Source organism: Papio anubis, chromosome 7, assembly GCF_008728515.1.
Source record: "Papio anubis isolate 15944 chromosome 7, Panubis1.0, whole genome shotgun sequence".
Lineage (NCBI taxonomy): Eukaryota > Metazoa > Chordata > Mammalia > Primates > Cercopithecidae > Papio > Papio anubis.
The window spans coordinates 114,082,006-114,099,259 of record NC_044982.1 but is presented as its reverse complement, the minus strand read 5'-3'; the positions used below and the strand labels follow the sequence as shown (position 1 = coordinate 114,099,259).

The 17,254-nt window shown below is 56.6% G+C and overlaps 2 protein-coding genes across 6 annotated transcripts in view; one reads left to right on the top strand and one right to left on the bottom strand.

Moving 5' to 3' along the window:
• Window positions 1-2,514, bottom strand: part of LOC108586766 — a 20,489-nt gene extending 17,975 nt beyond the window's left edge. For 2 of the 3 annotated variants that reach the window (XR_004185099.1, XM_031668476.1), the window contains exon 1: window positions 683-1,106. Coding sequence is in view for 1 of the 3 variants with exons in the window: in XM_031668476.1 (XP_031524336.1) it covers window positions 683-687 (5 nt within the window). In the remaining 2 variants the exon portion in view is untranslated. Of the gene's footprint in view, window positions 1-682; window positions 1,107-2,429 lie in introns of those variants that run through there. The other variant, XR_004185100.1, reaches the window with a different exon arrangement.
• Window positions 1,752-17,254, top strand: CLK3 (CDC like kinase 3). 3 transcript variants are annotated; one of them, XM_009210626.4, is made up of 13 exons: window positions 1,752-2,911; window positions 6,290-6,441; window positions 7,098-7,314; window positions 9,209-9,305; window positions 9,583-9,649; window positions 11,984-12,100; window positions 12,884-13,050; window positions 14,403-14,497; window positions 14,590-14,719; window positions 15,016-15,098; window positions 15,654-15,733; window positions 15,984-16,074; window positions 16,512-17,176. In XM_009210626.4, the coding sequence occupies exons 1-13, from the start codon at window positions 2,468-2,470 to the stop codon at window positions 16,740-16,742; spliced, it is 1,971 nt and encodes a 656-aa protein (XP_009208890.1). In that variant the 5' UTR covers window positions 1,752-2,467; the 3' UTR covers window positions 16,743-17,176. The 3 variants fall into 3 exon arrangements, with proteins under 3 accessions (XP_009208890.1, XP_031524331.1, XP_003901250.1); XM_003901201.4 differs by having other exon boundaries at window positions 1,996-2,911; window positions 16,765-17,254; XM_031668471.1 differs by lacking the exon at window positions 15,016-15,098 and having other exon boundaries at window positions 16,765-17,254.

The window sequence follows — 17,254 nt, the reverse complement described above, 5'->3', positions numbered from 1 at the left end:
ATGCAGGCCAGATTGTCCTGAGCAGGGGGGCAGGCCAGGGCAGCCCCAGGAAGGCTTTCCAGGGAGGTGACCCTGGGGCCAAGGCTCAGAGGTGAATCAACTGCCTCCAGAGAAGTCATAGTCAGATGAGGCAGACAGAGGAGAGAGTAAGGACAATAGGACAAGGAGGGCATCAGAGCAGCTGGGCCTGGCAGGCAGTGAGCTGAGCCCTAAGCTCGGTGGAAGTGGAGGTGGGGGGCAAAAGGGAGACCAAGAGGGGTGAGAAGAGCTGTGGGGTTTGGGAGGATGCAGGGCAGCGGCACCTCCCCAGGTGCCCTTGAGATATGCTGCAGTCCTCACCTCCACAAAGGCTGAGGACTGAGACAGGAGCTTGGGCCTGAGGGGCAGTGGAGGTGCAGCAAGCCTCTTCTGGGGTGGGGATGGGAGAGGAGGAGTTACCCAAACCTCACCTGGGGGCACATCTTTCTCCAAGTGTCTGAAAGCTGTGAAAGCCACAAAAGAATGAAACTCTAAGGGTAGAATGCCAGGCAGGATGGCCTCCAGGCTGCAAAGTGTGGAGAGGGAGAGAGCTGGGAGATAGCTTCTTTTCCACCTCAGAAAAAGAGAGTTGCTTCGTGACTGGGAGGCAGGGACTCCTGGATTCTTAATGGTAGGCAGTTTGGTAGGAAGGTGACTAACTTACCCCATCAGAGCCTGGAGCTCAGGGCAGGGCTGGGGACAGGAGCTTCTCTGAGAACATCCATTCCTCAGGGCTGGTATCCTGGAGCCATGGAAACTCAGGCAACACTAAGTGGTGGGAGGAGGAGACACCACAGAGGCCTCCCACCTCATCTGAGCTGATGAAACCCTGGGATGGAACCTGGCTAGTGTGGCTGAGGCCATGGGGACCAGGCAGGAATGGCATCTCAGACAGCCTGGGATTTTTCAAAATCTTCAGCTTTTGAGGTAGGACCTTATGGGGCAGGACCTCAGCAGCCTATCTGGGTCACCCACTGTACACCGAAGCGGCTCCTGACTTTCTTTTTTGAGATGGAGTTTCGCTGTTTTGCCCAGGCCGCAGTGAAGTGGCCTGATCTCGGCTCACTGCAATCTCTGCCCCCCGGGTTCAAGTGATTCTCCCACCTCAGCCTCCCCAGCAGCTGGGACTACAGGCGCGTGCCACCACGTCCAGCTAATTTTTGCATTTTTAGCAGAAATGGGGTTTCGCCATGTTAGCCGGGCTGGTCTCGAACTCCTGACCTCAGGTGATCCATCCACTTCAGCCTCCCAAAGTACTGGGATTACAGGCGTGAACAACCGCGCCTGGCAGATTTTTTTATTGTTTTTTGAGACAGGGTCTCGCTCTGTCGCCCAGGCTGGAGTGCGGTGGTGTGATCACAGCTCATTGCAATCTCAACCCCCTGAGATCAAGCGATCCTCCTGCTTCAGTCCGCTGCAAGGGGCTGGAACTACAGGCACGCGCCACCAAGTCCGGCTAATTTTTGTAATTTTTTGGAAGGGGACCTAGTTTTGAATTAGCGTCTATTGTTTACTTCCGGTAGCCGTGGTGGAGCTGGCAGAGATTTGGGGGATACTAAACACCCCTACAAATCATGCTGTGAGATCCCCCGTTTCAGGGAGAGCCGCTGGCGAAGGACTTGAAGCACAGTCGCAGCTTGGAAGGGGGGCCCCCCTGCGACAGCGTCCCGCGTCAGGGGCGGGCCCAGCCCCGCGGGGGAGTGGGTATGGGCTGGGCAGCGGCTGGCCGGCCGGTGGGGAGCCCCACGGTGGTGGGGAAACCCTTGGCGCCCCCGCGGAGCGGTCCCGAAGAGGGGGCGGTGCCTGGAGGGATGGTCCGCCCCGACTGAGGGTTTCTAGCCCTCGCGTGGCGTGGGGACAATTAGGCACCACGCCCCGTCGCTCCGCTGCACGACGCTCACGAGGCCGGGGACGCCACTCCCAGACCGGGAGGGACGCGCACGCTCACAGTGAGGTCTCTCAAAAGAGCCCCACCTCAGTTTTCTCATCTGCAAAGTGGGGCCTCGTAATCCTGCCCGACCTGGCGCAGGACAGTAGGTGTCAGGGATTTTGGTGACCTCACGCTCGAGGCCTCTGCAAAACGGGGCTGTCCAGTGGCCCGGAGATGCGGCTGGCGGGGGTTTTGTCTGGCGGGGGAGTCTTAACGGAGAGGCCACGCAGGCTGGCAGGAAGCTGCTCCACCCGAGGGGGCTCAAGGAGAGGGGACCTCCTCCCCGCCAGACCCCGGCCCCGCCGACAGGCCCCGCCAGAGTAGCTCTAGGGTGTCTTCCCAGCAACTGCCCCGCACGCACTGGCTAGCTGGGAGCCCCACCACGGCTTTCGAAAAACCCGCACACACCAAGACAATGTGTCGTTCGCTCGTTTCGCGCAAGCGGAGTCGCGTCCGCCTTCCCGAGCCCCAGCGCACAGACCTCAGGCCGCTCTCGCGCTCTCCGGGGCCCCGAGAACAATGCCCGTCCTCTCCGCGCGCAGAAGGGAGTTGGCGGACCACGCGGGGTCGGGGCGACGGAGCGGGCCCAGCCCCGCGGCCGGGTCGGGGCCCCACGTCTCGGCTCTGAGAGCCCAGCTGGCCCGGGCCGCGCACCTGTCAGGTCGGGGAACCTACGTGCGCCGCGACACGGCGGGAGGCGGGCCGGGCCGGGCCCGTCCCCTTGACCCTCCCGGAACTAGTCTCCGAGGCCGCGGCGCCCACCGGAGCGGAGAGGGCTGGTGTCCCGGAGCCTTCGAGTCGGGGGCTAGAGCGGCCAGGCCTCCGAGCCGGGTCGAGCCGGGGCTCGCGACGCCTGCGTCACGCGAGGGGGCGGGGCCGCCACGGGCGGAGGTCGCAGCCGGAAGCGGAAGAAGCGCTCGGAGCGGGGAGTGGGGCCTAGCTGCAGCCGGAGCCTGGGAGACGGTAAGTGTGGGCTGGGGCCCGCGGCGGCGACAGCGGTGGCGGCGGCCGGGGGTGAGTCGGCGGGGCAGGCGCGCTGGTGCCATTCGGTCTCGGCTTACTCCCTTTCTTTCTCCTCTTCGGCCCACCTCGGGCCGCGGCCTCGACCTCTCACCCCTGACCCGCTGCTTCTGCCCCGGAGGGCGGTCACTGCAGACCCTGACCTCGATTCCGCGGTGTTGAAGGCGGAGCCTGAACGGTCTCTGGGGCCGCTCAAGAGTCCAGTTTAGGCTTTGTGCCTGCCCGCGGAATGGGGTCGGGTCCGACGTGGAATAGCCAGAGACCCTTCAGACACCTCCCCTACCCCTGGCTTCAGACTTGGTCCACAGACGACTCCTCCCTTGGCGGCCTGGAGTTTGATTCTGGCCCAGTTCGGCTTTGCCTCTGCCCCCAGGTTTCCCCTCGGCGCCACTGGTGGCGGTTACAGGAGAGGGGACTCTGAGACCCCTGGGACCTGGCGCGGCAGGAAGGGACGCGAACTATAGCGCAGGCCCCCTTGTGTGTTTTGTTGTGGTGATGGAGCCGCTCCAGCCCGGGGGATGGGCTAGGCCAAGCTGACAGTACAAATCCCCTGGCTGCTCCTCCGTCCTGCCGGGAGTCTCTAGCTTTAGTTCCGGGTGTGGGTGCCCTGATGTGGAGCTGGGGTGGAAATTGCCTGAACCAGGCCCCCAGCAGAGGCGGAGTTGGCGGCCTTCCAGCTTCCCTCCTTGATGTCCTTGAAAAGAAGAAGCGTTTCACCCGTTGGTGGTGGAGGCTTGCTAGGTGGCAGGTTTGAGGTTGCAGTGGTAGGGCAGTGCCAGCCAAAAATAACCATGGGTGCTGGGGTGGCTGGAATCTGGGAGGGCAGCCGCTGACCTGGCTGGCTGCACTTCTAGTCAGCCCAGTTCTCTGGCCAGGAACAGCAAATGAGAAGCCGACAAGGCCTGTACTCAAAGTTGACATCCCTGGCTTGGTTTCCTTCACATCACCATTTTCCTTATTGTGCAGAGCAGAGCTTCCCAAAGCATAATTGTGGCCTTTAGCTGCTTTTTAAACAAGCTGTTTGCTGAGGTTTTAGAGAATCAGAAATAATTGAGAAATAGGCCCTAGAGCCCTGGCTGGAAGGATAATATCTGCTATTTCCAATATTTTACTTGCCTAGAATGTGTTAAAGGAAGGATACTCTTTATTACTGCTTTGTGTGCGGTACCTTATAACTCTCATACTTCTCAGCTCTTTTGCCAGGCTGGGAAATGTTATCTCCGTTTTCCAGGCATGCTAACCAAGGCCTAGAGTGCCTTGTCTAAGGTCATGAAGCTGGTATGTGACAGCACTAGGATTTAGTTTAGAGTTTTCTGCCAGAGCTCTCTCCTCCCAGTTTCCTTGGAAGGGACTTATAAAATGTCTGTAAGGCATTTAACACACCCCTGAAGTGTTACCTGGAACTTTTAAATGATTCATGAAAAGCTGCCACTAGTACCTCTGTGGGCACAAAGCTGTGCTAGGCATTTCACTTACAGGACAGACATATTTTATCCTCATAGAACCTTGTAAGAGATTACTATTCCCTTGATGCAAGAGGAAGCTGATGGTCAGAGTAGTGTAATAATTTGTTCAAAGGCACACAGCTAGAAGTAGCATGCCATGATTCAGATGGACATCTATAAGACTCTGAAATTGTGCTCTCCATTGATGTGAATATGTATGGACATAAGAATCTTCTAGGTCCCAGGAGGGAGTCTTTGACCTGGTGTGACCGTGACCATGTCCTCCAGTTCTGGTGTTTGTCTGCCCAGTGAGGATGGGCAGGATCATACTTGCCTTATGGCATGATATGTGCCCTGGCCAGTGGAGCATCTTCTGGGTCAATTAGTGGGATGTGAGTTACTGCTTTCATTCCATAACTTGGGCACCTGACCCAGAGTAATTGCAGGAAAACAGTGAAACATTAGTCAACTGATTACCAAAACAACAAATCTAAGCTTCTGGGGAGGTGATTTTACAAAATGTTTATCTCCAAAGACTTCCCAGGTAAATGGGGGAAGACATGTTAGCGGGGAGATGGAGGGCTTTCTTAGGGACACAGAGAGGCTCCCAGGGGTGTGGTCACATAGGCCTCACTGTCCTGCTCATGCATGGGGAGCTGTTCTATGCTGATCTCCTCTTGACGGACCCTGCTGATGAGATGGGGCAGCCTCAGTGGGTTTGTACAAAATGTGCTTGGCCAGGCAAGCTCAGGACTGACCATGACTGGAGGTTGGCTGTGGCCAAGTGTGAGTGTTGGGAAGAAGACTGGCTCCATGGAGGCAGTCGGGTTCATGTATGGGTGGAGCAGGTTGCTGGCCTCACATAGCCAGCTTTCTCCGCTGGTGGCGGATCCAGCCTGGCAATTTCATGTGGTGGATATAAGTCCTCACTGAACAGGGATAGTGAGGCAAGGCTCTTTTACCTGCCAGACGACTAACCCTCTGGCTATTCTGAGATAGGCGTAGGGTAGGATACTAGAGCCGGAGAGCTAGAAGAAGGGACAGTAATGGTACTGGAGGATAAAGGCAAGGCACCTGGCAGGGCACTGTGGTGGTGTAAAAGGGTACTAAATGGGCCTCTGGCAAGAAAGTTGGATACTCTGAGGACCTTGGCATCCTACCCAGTGCTGAGACCCAGGATGAGCCAGCAGGGGCTGGACAGACCCCCTGGGTCCACGTCTCCTTGGGTAGACCCTCAGGAGGGCTATGGAATGTTCCTGAGGCCTGTGTGCCTCTTTCTCCAAGGGCTGCTCTTCTCGTCTCTGTTGTGGCTCCTCATGCTCACTTGTGGTCCTTACTTCCTTGAATGGGGTCCAGTTCAGGGCCTCAGCCAGACAGCGTTCAGCTTCTCAAACTTGAGGTCTTTGAGCCCTCGCCTCCCGTGTGTTGGCTCCATGCCAACAGCCCTTTACCTGGCCTCTGGCTTTATAGAGCATTCACTTCACGGGACTCCCCAGGCAGGAGGGAATGGAGTGCAGGAGGCTCCCCTTTCTCCTGCCTTTGATCTCCCTGCGGTAGTGTTCACCGTCCCAGGGTTCCTGCCTCAGTCCCTGGCCCTGGCTCACCCAGTTCCCTGAGCACTCAGGCCACCAGGCCAGTGATGCTCTGCTGGGAGGCAGCTGTTTGTTTGTTCACTGGCAGAGAAGGTTGTTTCCCATTGTCTGCTGTTTGACCAGTGTGACCTCAGAGTTCTTCTTGCTTCATAAACCTCTGGGAGGGGCCACCTCCAAACAGAACAATGGGCCTCTTCAGGAGCAACCGGGAAGCCCCAGGCAGCCCCATGGCTGGAGGTGGCTGGCTGTGTATTTAGCAGGGCTTTCTGTTCCTCGTGGTCTAGATGCATCACTGTAAGCGATACCGCTCCCCTGAACCAGACCCGTACCTGAGCTACCGATGGAAGAGGAGGAGGTCCTACAGTCGGGAACATGAAGGGAGACTGCGATACCCGTCCCGAAGGGAGCCTCCCCCACGGAGATCTCGGTCCAGAAGGTGAGAGGAAACTAGATAGGAGGGAAAGTCTCCTTCTGTCAGCTGGGCTCAGCTGTGGCAACTCCAGACTCCTTGAGATGACTCCATCCCCACCCAGCTGTCCTTGGATCCCTGCCCTGTCCTGTTTGGGCTCCTCCACTAACCTCACCTGCATGCCTTGGCCTCAGCAGTAGCTGCCTTCCTTGTCGCCCAGTCTTTCTCTGTTTTGGAGTGCCTTTCTCCCTACACATTCCCCCATTTTCTAGGCTGGCAACTCTCCTGCTTAACCTCCTAAGCCTTCCTCGGTGAGGATTAGGAACATAACCTCACCCCTGGAAAGGTTGTTCCCTGGGCCTATCTCAGCCCCCAGGCCAAACTTAAGAGTTGCAGCAGACCACAGGGAACTCTGGAGGGTGTAGAACCCTTGGAGGCCCTCTACCATACTCCCCTTCCCCTGTACCCCTCCTCCTATGGCTGGAGGATGCTGCTGTTGGACAGGGCTCTGGAGGGCAGGCTTAGTACCTTTGCACCCTCCCCTCTCAGCCATTTCCCACCAGTCTGTATGCTTTTAGCACAGGCTGTCCCCCTTCAGCCCTTTACAGTGGCCCTACCACAGGTCTCTTGCCTGCTAACAGCAAGGACCCAGCTGACCAGCATCCCCATCCCCCTTTTGGCAGCCATGACCGCCTGCCCTACCAGAGGAGGTACCGGGAGCGCCGTGACAGCGATACATACCGGTGTGAAGAGCGGAGCCCATCCTTTGGAGAGGACTACTATGGATCTTCACGTTCTCGTCATCGTCGGCGATCGCGGGAGAGGGGGCCATACCGGACTCGCAAGCACGCCCACCACTGCCACAAACGCCGCACCAGGTCTTGTAGCAGCGCCTCCTCGGTGAGTGGTAGCCAGAGTGTGCTGGCTGGGGCTTAAAGGCCTCATCTCTTCCTAGCCTTCTCTCAGGCTGGCTGGTCCGGGTGAGTACTGCCAGCCCTGTGCACGTGCACTGGTGTGCGTGCATGTGTGTGTGTATGTGTTGTCTGGTCCAGGTGCAGGGCTGATCACAGGGTCCTGACCCCTGTGTCTTTTGGCCCCTTCCAGTGGCAACTATAGGAACTCTGGCTCCGATGCTGGCTGGCCTCTGGCCTGTCTATGTCTACACAGTGCTCTAGACACAGACCACGTGGTGCAAGTGGCTGGGGACACTTCTTAGGACACTTCTTAAGGATCCTAGTAGAGTGGCTGGTATGGTGGTCTGCAGCTATATGGCTTGGTCCTTCCCACCCAGAGACTGCCTCCTCGTGTAACTGAGTGCTCTGATGTGGACTGCATCCACCTCTGCGTCTCATCTGCATACCCCTTCCCAAAGGCCCCCAGTCTGGAGTGCCTCACAGGACGGGAGGATTTGCCTGTCAGCCAGCTCAGACTGGGAACTTCCCTTCTAATCTCCAGCCAGGCCCTCTCCAGCCGAACCTCTTTATGAGGGGCAGTCGCGGTTAGGAGGGGCAGGTGCCTGTGTGATGGGGCATGTGAAGAAATGGTGGAAAGGCTGCTGCCCCAGGCCTTGTCCAGTTGCAGGCCACATGCCCAGAGCGGGGCCTGGCCAGTATTCCTAGCACGGAGGGTTGTAAGGTCTCTGGAGCCCTCACTGCGCTCAGTTCCCTGGGGAAGGAAAGCCGGTTGTGTATTTCTGAGGTTACGTGCGGTCTTCTCTTCTCCCCCATCCCTCTTCCCTGCCTCCCCCCTGCCGGCCTTGAGGCCCCTGAGGAGCGGTGGAGAGGCCAGGCGTCTTCTCTGCCCAGCTCTTTCTGTGACTTCTTTGAGTGGCCACAGGTTGAGGGTTGACTGTGCGGGCGATTGCAGCATGGCCCTTTGGCCTCTTTGCACACTGCCACATGCTGCCACAGGATGGCAGTGCAGGTCTGGCTCTGCTTCTCTGTTTGGTGCCCTCTTATCGATCGTCGTGAGGCTTGGGATGGGCCTAGATTGTGAGCAGCACAGGTGCCAAGGCCAGGGCAGGAGCTGGCATGGGGCCTGTGTGGGCCATTGTGGTAGGAAGCCTTGCAGTTGACCGGCCCAGAGGATCCAAGGCTGCTTTCCTGCTTGAGGCTGGTGGCAGGAGGGCTGCTGACGGAAGGCTGTTTCTGGTAGTGATGGTGAAGTCTGGCCAAGGATGCCGTCTGGAGGCAGGTAGCAGCTTGGCTCTGAGTGGCAGCTGTCAGGCATGTGCAAGTCTGCGTGGGCGAACAGAGGCAGGCAAGGACAGGCTGGGCATTCTGCAGCTGAAGCCGGAGCAGCCGCTGACCAGTCTGGATGGTTGGACCCAGGCGGGACCAGCTGCCTTCTTGCGCCACCGTTCTCACTGCATCTTCCGCTCTGGCCAAAGCCACATGGGAGGGCCTGGGAGGGAGAGACTCGGAGGAGGAGGAGGAGGGAGTCGGGGCGATGGCTCTCCTCACAGCGTGGCCCTCAGCAGCAGAGGCAGGTCGTCTTCCTGAGCGTTTGTGGCGCTCCTCTTAGAGATAATGTCCGAGTTTTCTTTACATACCTGTAGCTGTTTTTACTTTTCTGTTTTTGAAGTCAGTTTGTGTCTTGACGTGTCCCTTGCAATATCCCTATCGTTATATATGCTGTGTGCCTTATGAAATGCTGGGATCTGGAAAATCCAACCAACCAACCCACCGGCTCCTCACCGTCTCCACCTCTGCCTTTGACTGACACCTCAATCTGTCAATCGGAACCGCCTACCATGCGATTGGTCGGATGGCGTTTCGGGGGGCGGTGCATGCAGAGAAGCCAACAGAGCAGTAAGCGCAGCAGCCGGAGTGTGGAAGATGACAAGGAGGGTCACCTGGTGTGCCGGATCGGCGATTGGCTCCAAGAGCGATGTACAGCCACCTTTCGTAAAACTTTACCTCTCTACTTTCTACCCCCCTTGTTAGATGAGACCTCTCCTGCCTGGAGGGGCCTCTAGTGCGCGTGGTGCCTTAGCGGGGCCACCAGTAATTGCCTGAATGACACAGACACTAGCAACTTCCATTTTAAAGAGTGTAGCAGTGAGAGAGAAACCTTTTTTGTTTTTGAGAATTTGAATGCTGTGAACTTGCAGGAGCTGCCAACTCCCTGCCCTCCAGATTCTCATGCCCAATTTCTTTTCTCTCCTAGATGAGATTGTGGGGAACCTGGGTGAAGGCACCTTTGGCAAGGTGGTGGAGTGCTTGGACCATGCCAGGTGAGCGAGCTGGGGCAGTACAGCTGGCTCTGGATGTGATCTTCCTGGGAAGAGCTGGCCTGAGTTCTTGAGGGTGGCAGCTATCAGAGCTTAACTTTTTTCTTTTTGAAGGGTGGCATCAAAGTAGGGTTCTGACCTGTCCATGTTGGGGTTTTGCTGATCCCCTGTAATAAGGGAGAAATTCTTGGGTCCTGCAGGTATGTGGCAACACTGCCCAAGAATTGTTGCTCAGTGAAAGGTTCTGCTCTAATCTCTCTACTTCTCCAGGACTGTAGTGGTGGATATCAGAACAAGACCAAGGCCCCAGGTCCCCTATGGCTTGGAGCTGCCTCTATAGCTCCCCTATGGCTTGGAGCTGTGATAACTTTTAGGTTCTTGGCCTGGCAAGGGGCTAGGAGTACCACCAAGCCCAGCCCTAAGGGCATAAGTCCCATCCCCTGAGGGTCTGCCTTTGAGGCTGTGCAGATCTTAGTCGAGAGAAACATGACCCTGGGCTTTCTCACCAAGCAGGCCGCTGCCTTCTTCAGTGTGGCTAGGGTAGTGTGCGGTCTCTGCTGAGTGTGCCCAGGAGAGTGGGGTATACCTATGTGTGTCATGCTGCACCTCACTCTCTCCCAAGCCCAACAGTGCAGTAGTTTTGTTCCTTCACCATTCCACAAGACTGGAACATTTGCTTCCTCTCATATAGGTCTGGGTTGGGGAGGCCACCTCCAGGGAGTCAGTTGCCTCCCTGCTGTAGGCTCTCTAGTTGGTTTGGCACTTCAGCTACAAAGTGCTCGTGTCCTCATTGGAGCCGCGTGCCACCCGTATGTGGCCCTCTCGCTGTTGCAGAGATGAATAAACATATTCAGGGTTTGCCTGCATCATACTCCAGTTAACGGCAGAGTTGGCCACCACTGCGCTGTAGTGCTCCTACATTAAATGGGGTACTCAGGTCATTCAGACCCAGGCATCCAGCCTTTCCTGTGGCCACAAGGTAGACTGAGAGGAAGTTTCCATTTGCTCCAAGTTTCCATGCAAATGCCTGTATGACTCAGTGCGGCCCAAGAGGTTAGGGTTGGGACCAGTGGGTGGAGGGACATGCACAGCTATACCATGGCCAGGTGGAGACATGGCAGACTCAAGTAGGCGGTCTGGGCTGCTCCTCTCTGAGGAGCTGGAGGGAAAATGAGCCTCTGGAGTTACTAGGGGGCAGGTGGAGGGTCTGGGGAACCTTTACTTTCACTCAAAGGACTCAAAGGGAGCCAGGGCCAGTGGGGGTTGTCATGCGGAGGCAGAATTCAGCTCAGTGAAAGGCAGGGTCTTATTGTAAGAGCCATGCAACTCTGGCAGGGCTGCCTTGGAAGTGATGAGCTCCCTGTGCTGAGGACTGGGATGCCACGGAGGGACCCTGTTTCAGGAGGAGGCCGGAGTGCATGACCTTTCCCCTGAGAATCTGGGAAAATAGGATAGGGAAAGAAAAGCAGGGGATTCTCTAGAAGATCCCTTTACCCTGGGCCTGTGAGCCTTAGGCACCACCGTCAGCCTCCCTGAGGCCTCAGACATGCCCTTCCAGGCTAGGGCTGTCTCACTCAAGTTCCCCACTGGACATCTGAATTCTAGCGGTCCTTTCCTGACAGGGCCTGGCAGCCAGACCTCAGCAGGTTTCCTTCTCTGCTGGCTCCCTGCAGATGGCCTCCTGGGGTGGGGTTGGGGGTGGGAAGCACAGAGCAGGGACTGTTAAAATCTTCTCTGGACACTTAAGAAGGGTTCCTGGCATTTTGTGGTCACTGATAAACGCTGTGGCAGGTAGGTGCGGCGGTAAAAGGAGTGGCCCTGGACCCCACAGTGAGAGGTACCCTTGCTGGTACCCCTACCTCTTGCCAGATCTTTACTCGATCCTGGCACCCCCATCCCTGTTGGCTCAGACTTGCAGACAAGCTCAGGAAAGTCAAGAGGTGCTGCAGGAGGGCCCTGGGTGGGATAGCCTGGCCAGGGTTGGGGCTGCCTGGCCTATAGGTTAGGTCACTATGTGAGCTCTTGGGCTGGCGCTGGGTAAGCAGGATTGGCCTCTACTCTCCCACACTCCTTTGGGAGCTGGCAGTGGCCGAGAACATAAAAGCCTAAGGCTGGCATGGATGCCAAGAGCATTAACTCACAGATGTCAGGGAGCTTGCTGTTGGGTGGGCAAAGGTCTGGTGTTGCATGGGGCAGGCTGGGCATCCAGTATCTGCTTTCTTCAGTGCAGGCTGCTCCTGGAGCAGTGTTTGTTGGGAGTTGCTGGATTGGGGTGGTGGGTGGGGGAAGGACTGGGCAGCTGCTGATGAGAACCTCTGTTTCCTTCCCGGGTACCAGAGGGAAGTCTCAGGTTGCCCTGAAGATCATCCGCAATGTGGGCAAGTACCGGGAGGCTGCCCGGCTAGAAATCAACGTGCTCAAAAAAATCAAGGAGAAGGACAAAGAAAACAAGTTGTGAGTGTCTGCAAGGAGTGGGAGGGAAGCCTTCAGTGGGGCTGCTGGACCCCCAGGGGCTTAGTAGTGTCGCTTCACCTGTCTGCACTGTGCCTTCTCCCCACACTCAGAGCCAGGGGAGTGTGGCAAAGGTCTTGCTGGAAGCCTTTAGACTGCAGTCCAGGCTCCACCTCAGCTGGCTCTGTGGCCCGAGGCAGGCCTCCCAGGCCTGCATTTGTGAATTGGGGAGCTCACTGGGTTATGTTTGGCGTAAGACAAGATAAAAACATGAAGCCATTTGGGGCTTTCACATAGTAGGAGATACCCAAAGGAGGGCCTTTCTGTGGCAAACACACTGAGCACTCTCCTTCACACATTGTGCTGAGTCTGGGCAGATGGGTGAATCCAGCACACCCTCACGAAGCTCAGCAGAGTGGGCAGGTCGAGAAAAGCAGCACCAGTCCTGCAGAGTGCACTAGCACTTTCCATGTCTCCCTCAGCAACTCTGAGGCAGGGCTTCTCCCACATCGTAAGTAGGGAAGCTTAGAGGGCTTGGACCAGAACTCTCGACATCTCCCCTACCCACTGCAGGAAGCTTAATCCTTGCCCAGAGCTCATTTGGGGATTGGGTGATGGCTGGTGGGGAGAAGTGCTCTTGCTGTGGTTCTCTTGCACTGTGTGTATCTGTGTTCTGGTGTGTGACCCGGTGGCCTAGGAGAGAGTTGGGAACTGTCTTCATCTGTGAGAGGGGGTGAGGCAGGCCCCCAGCACACAGCCTGAGCCCTGCCCATCTTCCTCCTCCAGCCTGTGCGTCTTGATGTCTGACTGGTTCAACTTCCATGGTCATATGTGCATCGCCTTTGAGCTCCTGGGCAAGAACACCTTTGAGTTCCTGAAGGAGAATAACTTCCAGCCTTACCCCCTACCACATGTCCGGCACATGGCCTACCAGCTCTGCCATGCCCTTAGATGTAAGTGTCCACCCTCAAAAGAAGCATGGGCAGCCACATGCCTACAGCCAAGTCATCTGGTTACTTGTCCCCATTCATTCCAGCACGTTACTAACCATTCTCCTGGGCCTGAGGGACACCAGATCCCCTTTGGCGGAAAGGCCTGTCTTCAGGTGGGAATCTCAGTGTGAGAATGGAAAGGTTAGGGCTCCCTCCAGGGACCGCCGGACCAGCCTCTCTACCCCCAGGCACTCAGGAAGAAAACAGAAAAGAACTGCTCCAGAATTGGCCTAACCACCAACCCCACCTCCCTGCTTCATGCATGGGGTAAAAAGGTAGAAGCCTGACCTGACAGGGCCACAGGTCCTGCCCACATGGAGACCCTCTGTGCAACCCTGACTTGTCATCTCCCTGCCAGCCTTGAAAAGCATTTGGTGGTGCCAGGGCTCAGCACTGTAGGATTTGCAGTGGTTGCAGCAGTACAGAAAGGCTCCTTGGTGAAGTTGGTAGACCTTGAGCTAGAATATAGAATAGCTCAAGGTAACCCTGCATCGCTCCCCTACCCTGAGCACTGCTACTTCGTGATAGGCTGCAGGCCACTGGGGTGGGAAGCCCCACATGGATGAGAAGACGGGTGTCTTCCTCCTCCCACAGAATTTGCAAGATGGGACAGGGACAAGGTTTCCAAGCAAGGGGAACAGCTTGGTGAGGCCTGGAGCCTGTTATGGGCTGAGAATTGGCTCCAGTGGAATAGGCTATCATTGGGGAGTCGTGGGCCACACAGTTGTGAGGGTCTTGAGTGCCAGATGGGAGCCTTGAGCTGAAAAGTGACTACAAGCAGGAAGCCACTGTCAGAAGGGGCTGGACGGGAAAGGCTTCCCTGCTCATGACTAGCGATGAGAGGCGGGGCTGGCTTCCTGGGTATGCAACCTATGCACTCAGTCACACAGGACCCTGTGCTTGATTCTTAGTAACTTGAACAGGGGACCTGCATTTTCATTTTGCAAAGGGCCCTGCAAATTATGTAGCTGGTGCGGGGAAGAGGGAACCAACTCAAGGCTGTTGCTGTAGCTTTGGTGAGAGACAGGTGAGGAGGCCTGGTCTCTGCAGAGGAGAGGTGGAGGGAGGTTTTTCAAATGGCAAATTTCTTTCCCACCCCCCTGCTAAAGTATCAGAACCCTCCAAGGCCTCAAGTACAGAGAACTCTTGAGAGAGAGGCCAGCACAGAGGCAGGCTGCAGTCCAGCTCCCTGCTGAGGTGGGGGTGTGAGGAGCTCTGGCAGTTGCTGGCATTGGAGGAGGGGTCTGGCCTAGCGCTGGCAGGAGAGCCAGCTTCTCATTTGCCTACTTCCCCTTCTTTCCCTGCTCCCTTAGTTCTGCATGAGAATCAGCTGACCCATACAGACTTGAAGCCAGAGAACATCCTGTTTGTGAATTCTGAGTTTGAAACCCTCTACAATGAACACAAGGTATTGGTGGGGGTAAGGGTGAGGCCCTGCTCCAGGGGTGGGTTACCCACTGGTGTGGACTCCTGACCTGGCAGGCCTGCCTTGCTTTTCAGAGCTGTGAGGAGAAGTCAGTGAAGAACACCAGCATCCGAGTGGCTGACTTTGGCAGTGCCACCTTTGACCATGAGCATCACACAACCATTGTGGCCACCCGTCACTATCGCCCACCTGAGGTGATCCTTGGTGAGTGACTGTATGGCCTGTGACCTCGTCACACTGGACTGTTGGGAGGGTATAAACAGAGGCAGTGGCATGCCTGGCAGTCTCTGCCACCCAGGGCAGGCAGAGTTTCTCAGACCAAGACGCCAGTGTCATGAGACACAAGTGACTGACCTGGTTTTATCTGTCAGCCTTACTGAGAGGGCCTTGTAATGGGATTTGGGCAAGAGTCCTGCCAGCCAGTGTGGTGGCTGCTCTGTGACCTCCAGGCTGGAAGCATAGGGCCAGATCTCACAGCCTCTCCCCATCTTGGCTTTCAGAGCTGGGCTGGGCACAGCCCTGTGACGTCTGGAGCATTGGCTGCATTCTCTTTGAGTACTACCGGGGCTTCACACTCTTCCAGGTACAGCCACCCCACATCGCTCCCCTACCCTGAGCACTGCTACTGTGATAGGCTGCAGGCCACTGGGGTGGGAAGCCCCACCTGGATGAGAAGACAGGTGTCTTCCTCCTGCCATTAGTCATCATGTGAGATTCAGAGTCTTAAGGATGTAGATGCTAAAGGGAGTGCACAAGTCAGGGGAGCTAGAACACTCAGAGTAGTCTTATGCTAGGCCGTCGAGGATGGAGGATGGGCAGGAGGTGACCTGACCTTCTAGATAAAAGGCACAGATGAATAAAGGCATCAGGATGGGCTGGGACAGGGCATGTTCTGGGCAGGGAGCGAAGAGCTAACCAGAGGGAAATGCAGCCACAGCCCAGTCTACCTCCACCCACAAGGGCTGAGGAGCCTGAGCCTGAGCACAGGCTGGCAGGAGAAGCTGGGGCTGCCACTTCATTGGTAGGTTTGCATCTCCGGGGGCAGTGAGGGCACTTGCCCATCTTTCTTGTTCCTTATTCTCCTTGAAGGGGCCAGAGCTAGGACTGACCCCCTTGCACTGTCCCTAATCTTCCACAGACCCACGAAAACCGAGAGCATCTGGTGATGATGGAGAAGATCCTAGGGCCCATCCCATCACACATGATCCACCGTACCAGGTAAGGACCCCAGTAGCCCCCCTCAGGGTTGGTATAGGGGCCTTTCTCTTCTTGGCTGTGGGTCAGCAGGGTACTGGATGTGGTGAGTCTTTGTTGGACAGTCCATGGGTCCCAAAAACCTTCCCTGTGTGCCCCTGCAAACCTGTTGCCCTGGTTCTGCTGCTGTCTTGGGAGCTGCTCTTCCCCACCTCCCACCAGAGGCTTGTCCCCCTTCTACTCCCACACTTGACTCCACCCCCTTAATTTTCAGGAAGCAGAAATATTTCTACAAAGGGGGCCTAGTTTGGGATGAGAACAGCTCTGATGGCCGGTATGTGAAGGAGAACTGCAAACCTCTGAAGGTCAGTTTCTGGCTACCCCCAGCTCAACTCATGCCAAGGAGAGACCCCAGGCACTGGGCAGACATACAGCAGAGACAGGCCAGGCCACTAAAGGCTGCCTCCTCGATCCAGCTCTATGGGAGGCGGCACCCAAGACTGCTGGATGCTGGCAGTGGGGCTTCTTGCATACTGTCCCAGAGGGGCCCTTGGCCCTACCCCTTCCCCATAGGGTGGCTATGAATGTAACTGGGGAACACCGGAAGAGCCAGATGTCAGAAACCCTGCTGCTTCCTGTCCCTCTCTCTCCGCGAAATTTTGGGAAGGACTAGGCAGGACTGAGGTGAGGGGGAGGGAAGACCTAGACATGGCCAGGAAGCCAACTGCATTTGGTCTGTGTCAACTGCATTTGGTGCTCGGGCAAGTCAATTTCGCAGAGGTGATCTCTACCCACTTGTCAGGACTTTGCATGTGGGGGCAGAGGCATCAATCCAGCAAGACATCTAGTAGCCTGGCAAGTTCCGAGCAAAACGTTAAACACAGGCATGAAAGGAAAGGAGCTGCTCATTGTCCAGGAGGGCGGAAGTAGAGTCCTCCAAGGAGGCAACACTGCCTCCTCCATCCAGTCCAGCAAGGCGTCCCAGAGGCAAGGGGACCTGCTGTGGCTTCCCACGATCCTGCCGTCACACTGAGGCACCTTGTGTCCCTGAGCAGAGTTATATGCTCCAAGACTCCCTGGAGCACGTGCAGCTGTTTGACCTGATGAGGAGGATGTTAGAATTTGACCCTGCCCAGCGCATCACACTGGCCGAGGCCCTGCTGCACCCCTTCTTTGCTGGCCTGACCCCTGAGGAGCGGTCCTTCCACACCAGCCGCAACCCAAGCAGATGACAGGCGCAGGCCACGGCATGAGGAGATGGAGGGCGGGACTGGGCCGCCCAGCCCCTTGACTCCAGCCTTGACCACCAGGCCCCAGGCCAGAGCCACCCAATGAACAGTGCAATGTGAAGGAAGGCAGGAGCCTGCAGGGGAGCAGACTTGGTGCCCAGCTGCCAGAAAGCACAGATTTGACCCAAGCTATTTATATGTTGTAAAGTTATAATAAAGTGTTTCTTACTGTTTGTAACCCCTGGTACCAGTGTGTCCATCTCCAGGCTCCTTGCCTTCCCCTTACCTGACCTTATTAATAAAGTCTTTCTTAGCA

Bases quoted from the DNA above. Each gene is read 5' to 3' on its own strand.
- CLK3 (XM_009210626.4), top strand. From the start codon at position 2,468: ATGCCCGTCCTCTCCGCGCGCAGAAGGGAGTTGGCGGACCACGCGGGG. The intron at 2,912-6,289 runs GTAAGTGTGGGC...CTCGTGGTCTAG, and splicing joins CAGCCGGAGCCTGGGAGACG to ATGCATCACTGTAAGCGATA. The intron at 9,650-11,983 runs GTGAGCGAGCTG...CCCGGGTACCAG, and splicing joins GAGTGCTTGGACCATGCCAG to AGGGAAGTCTCAGGTTGCCC.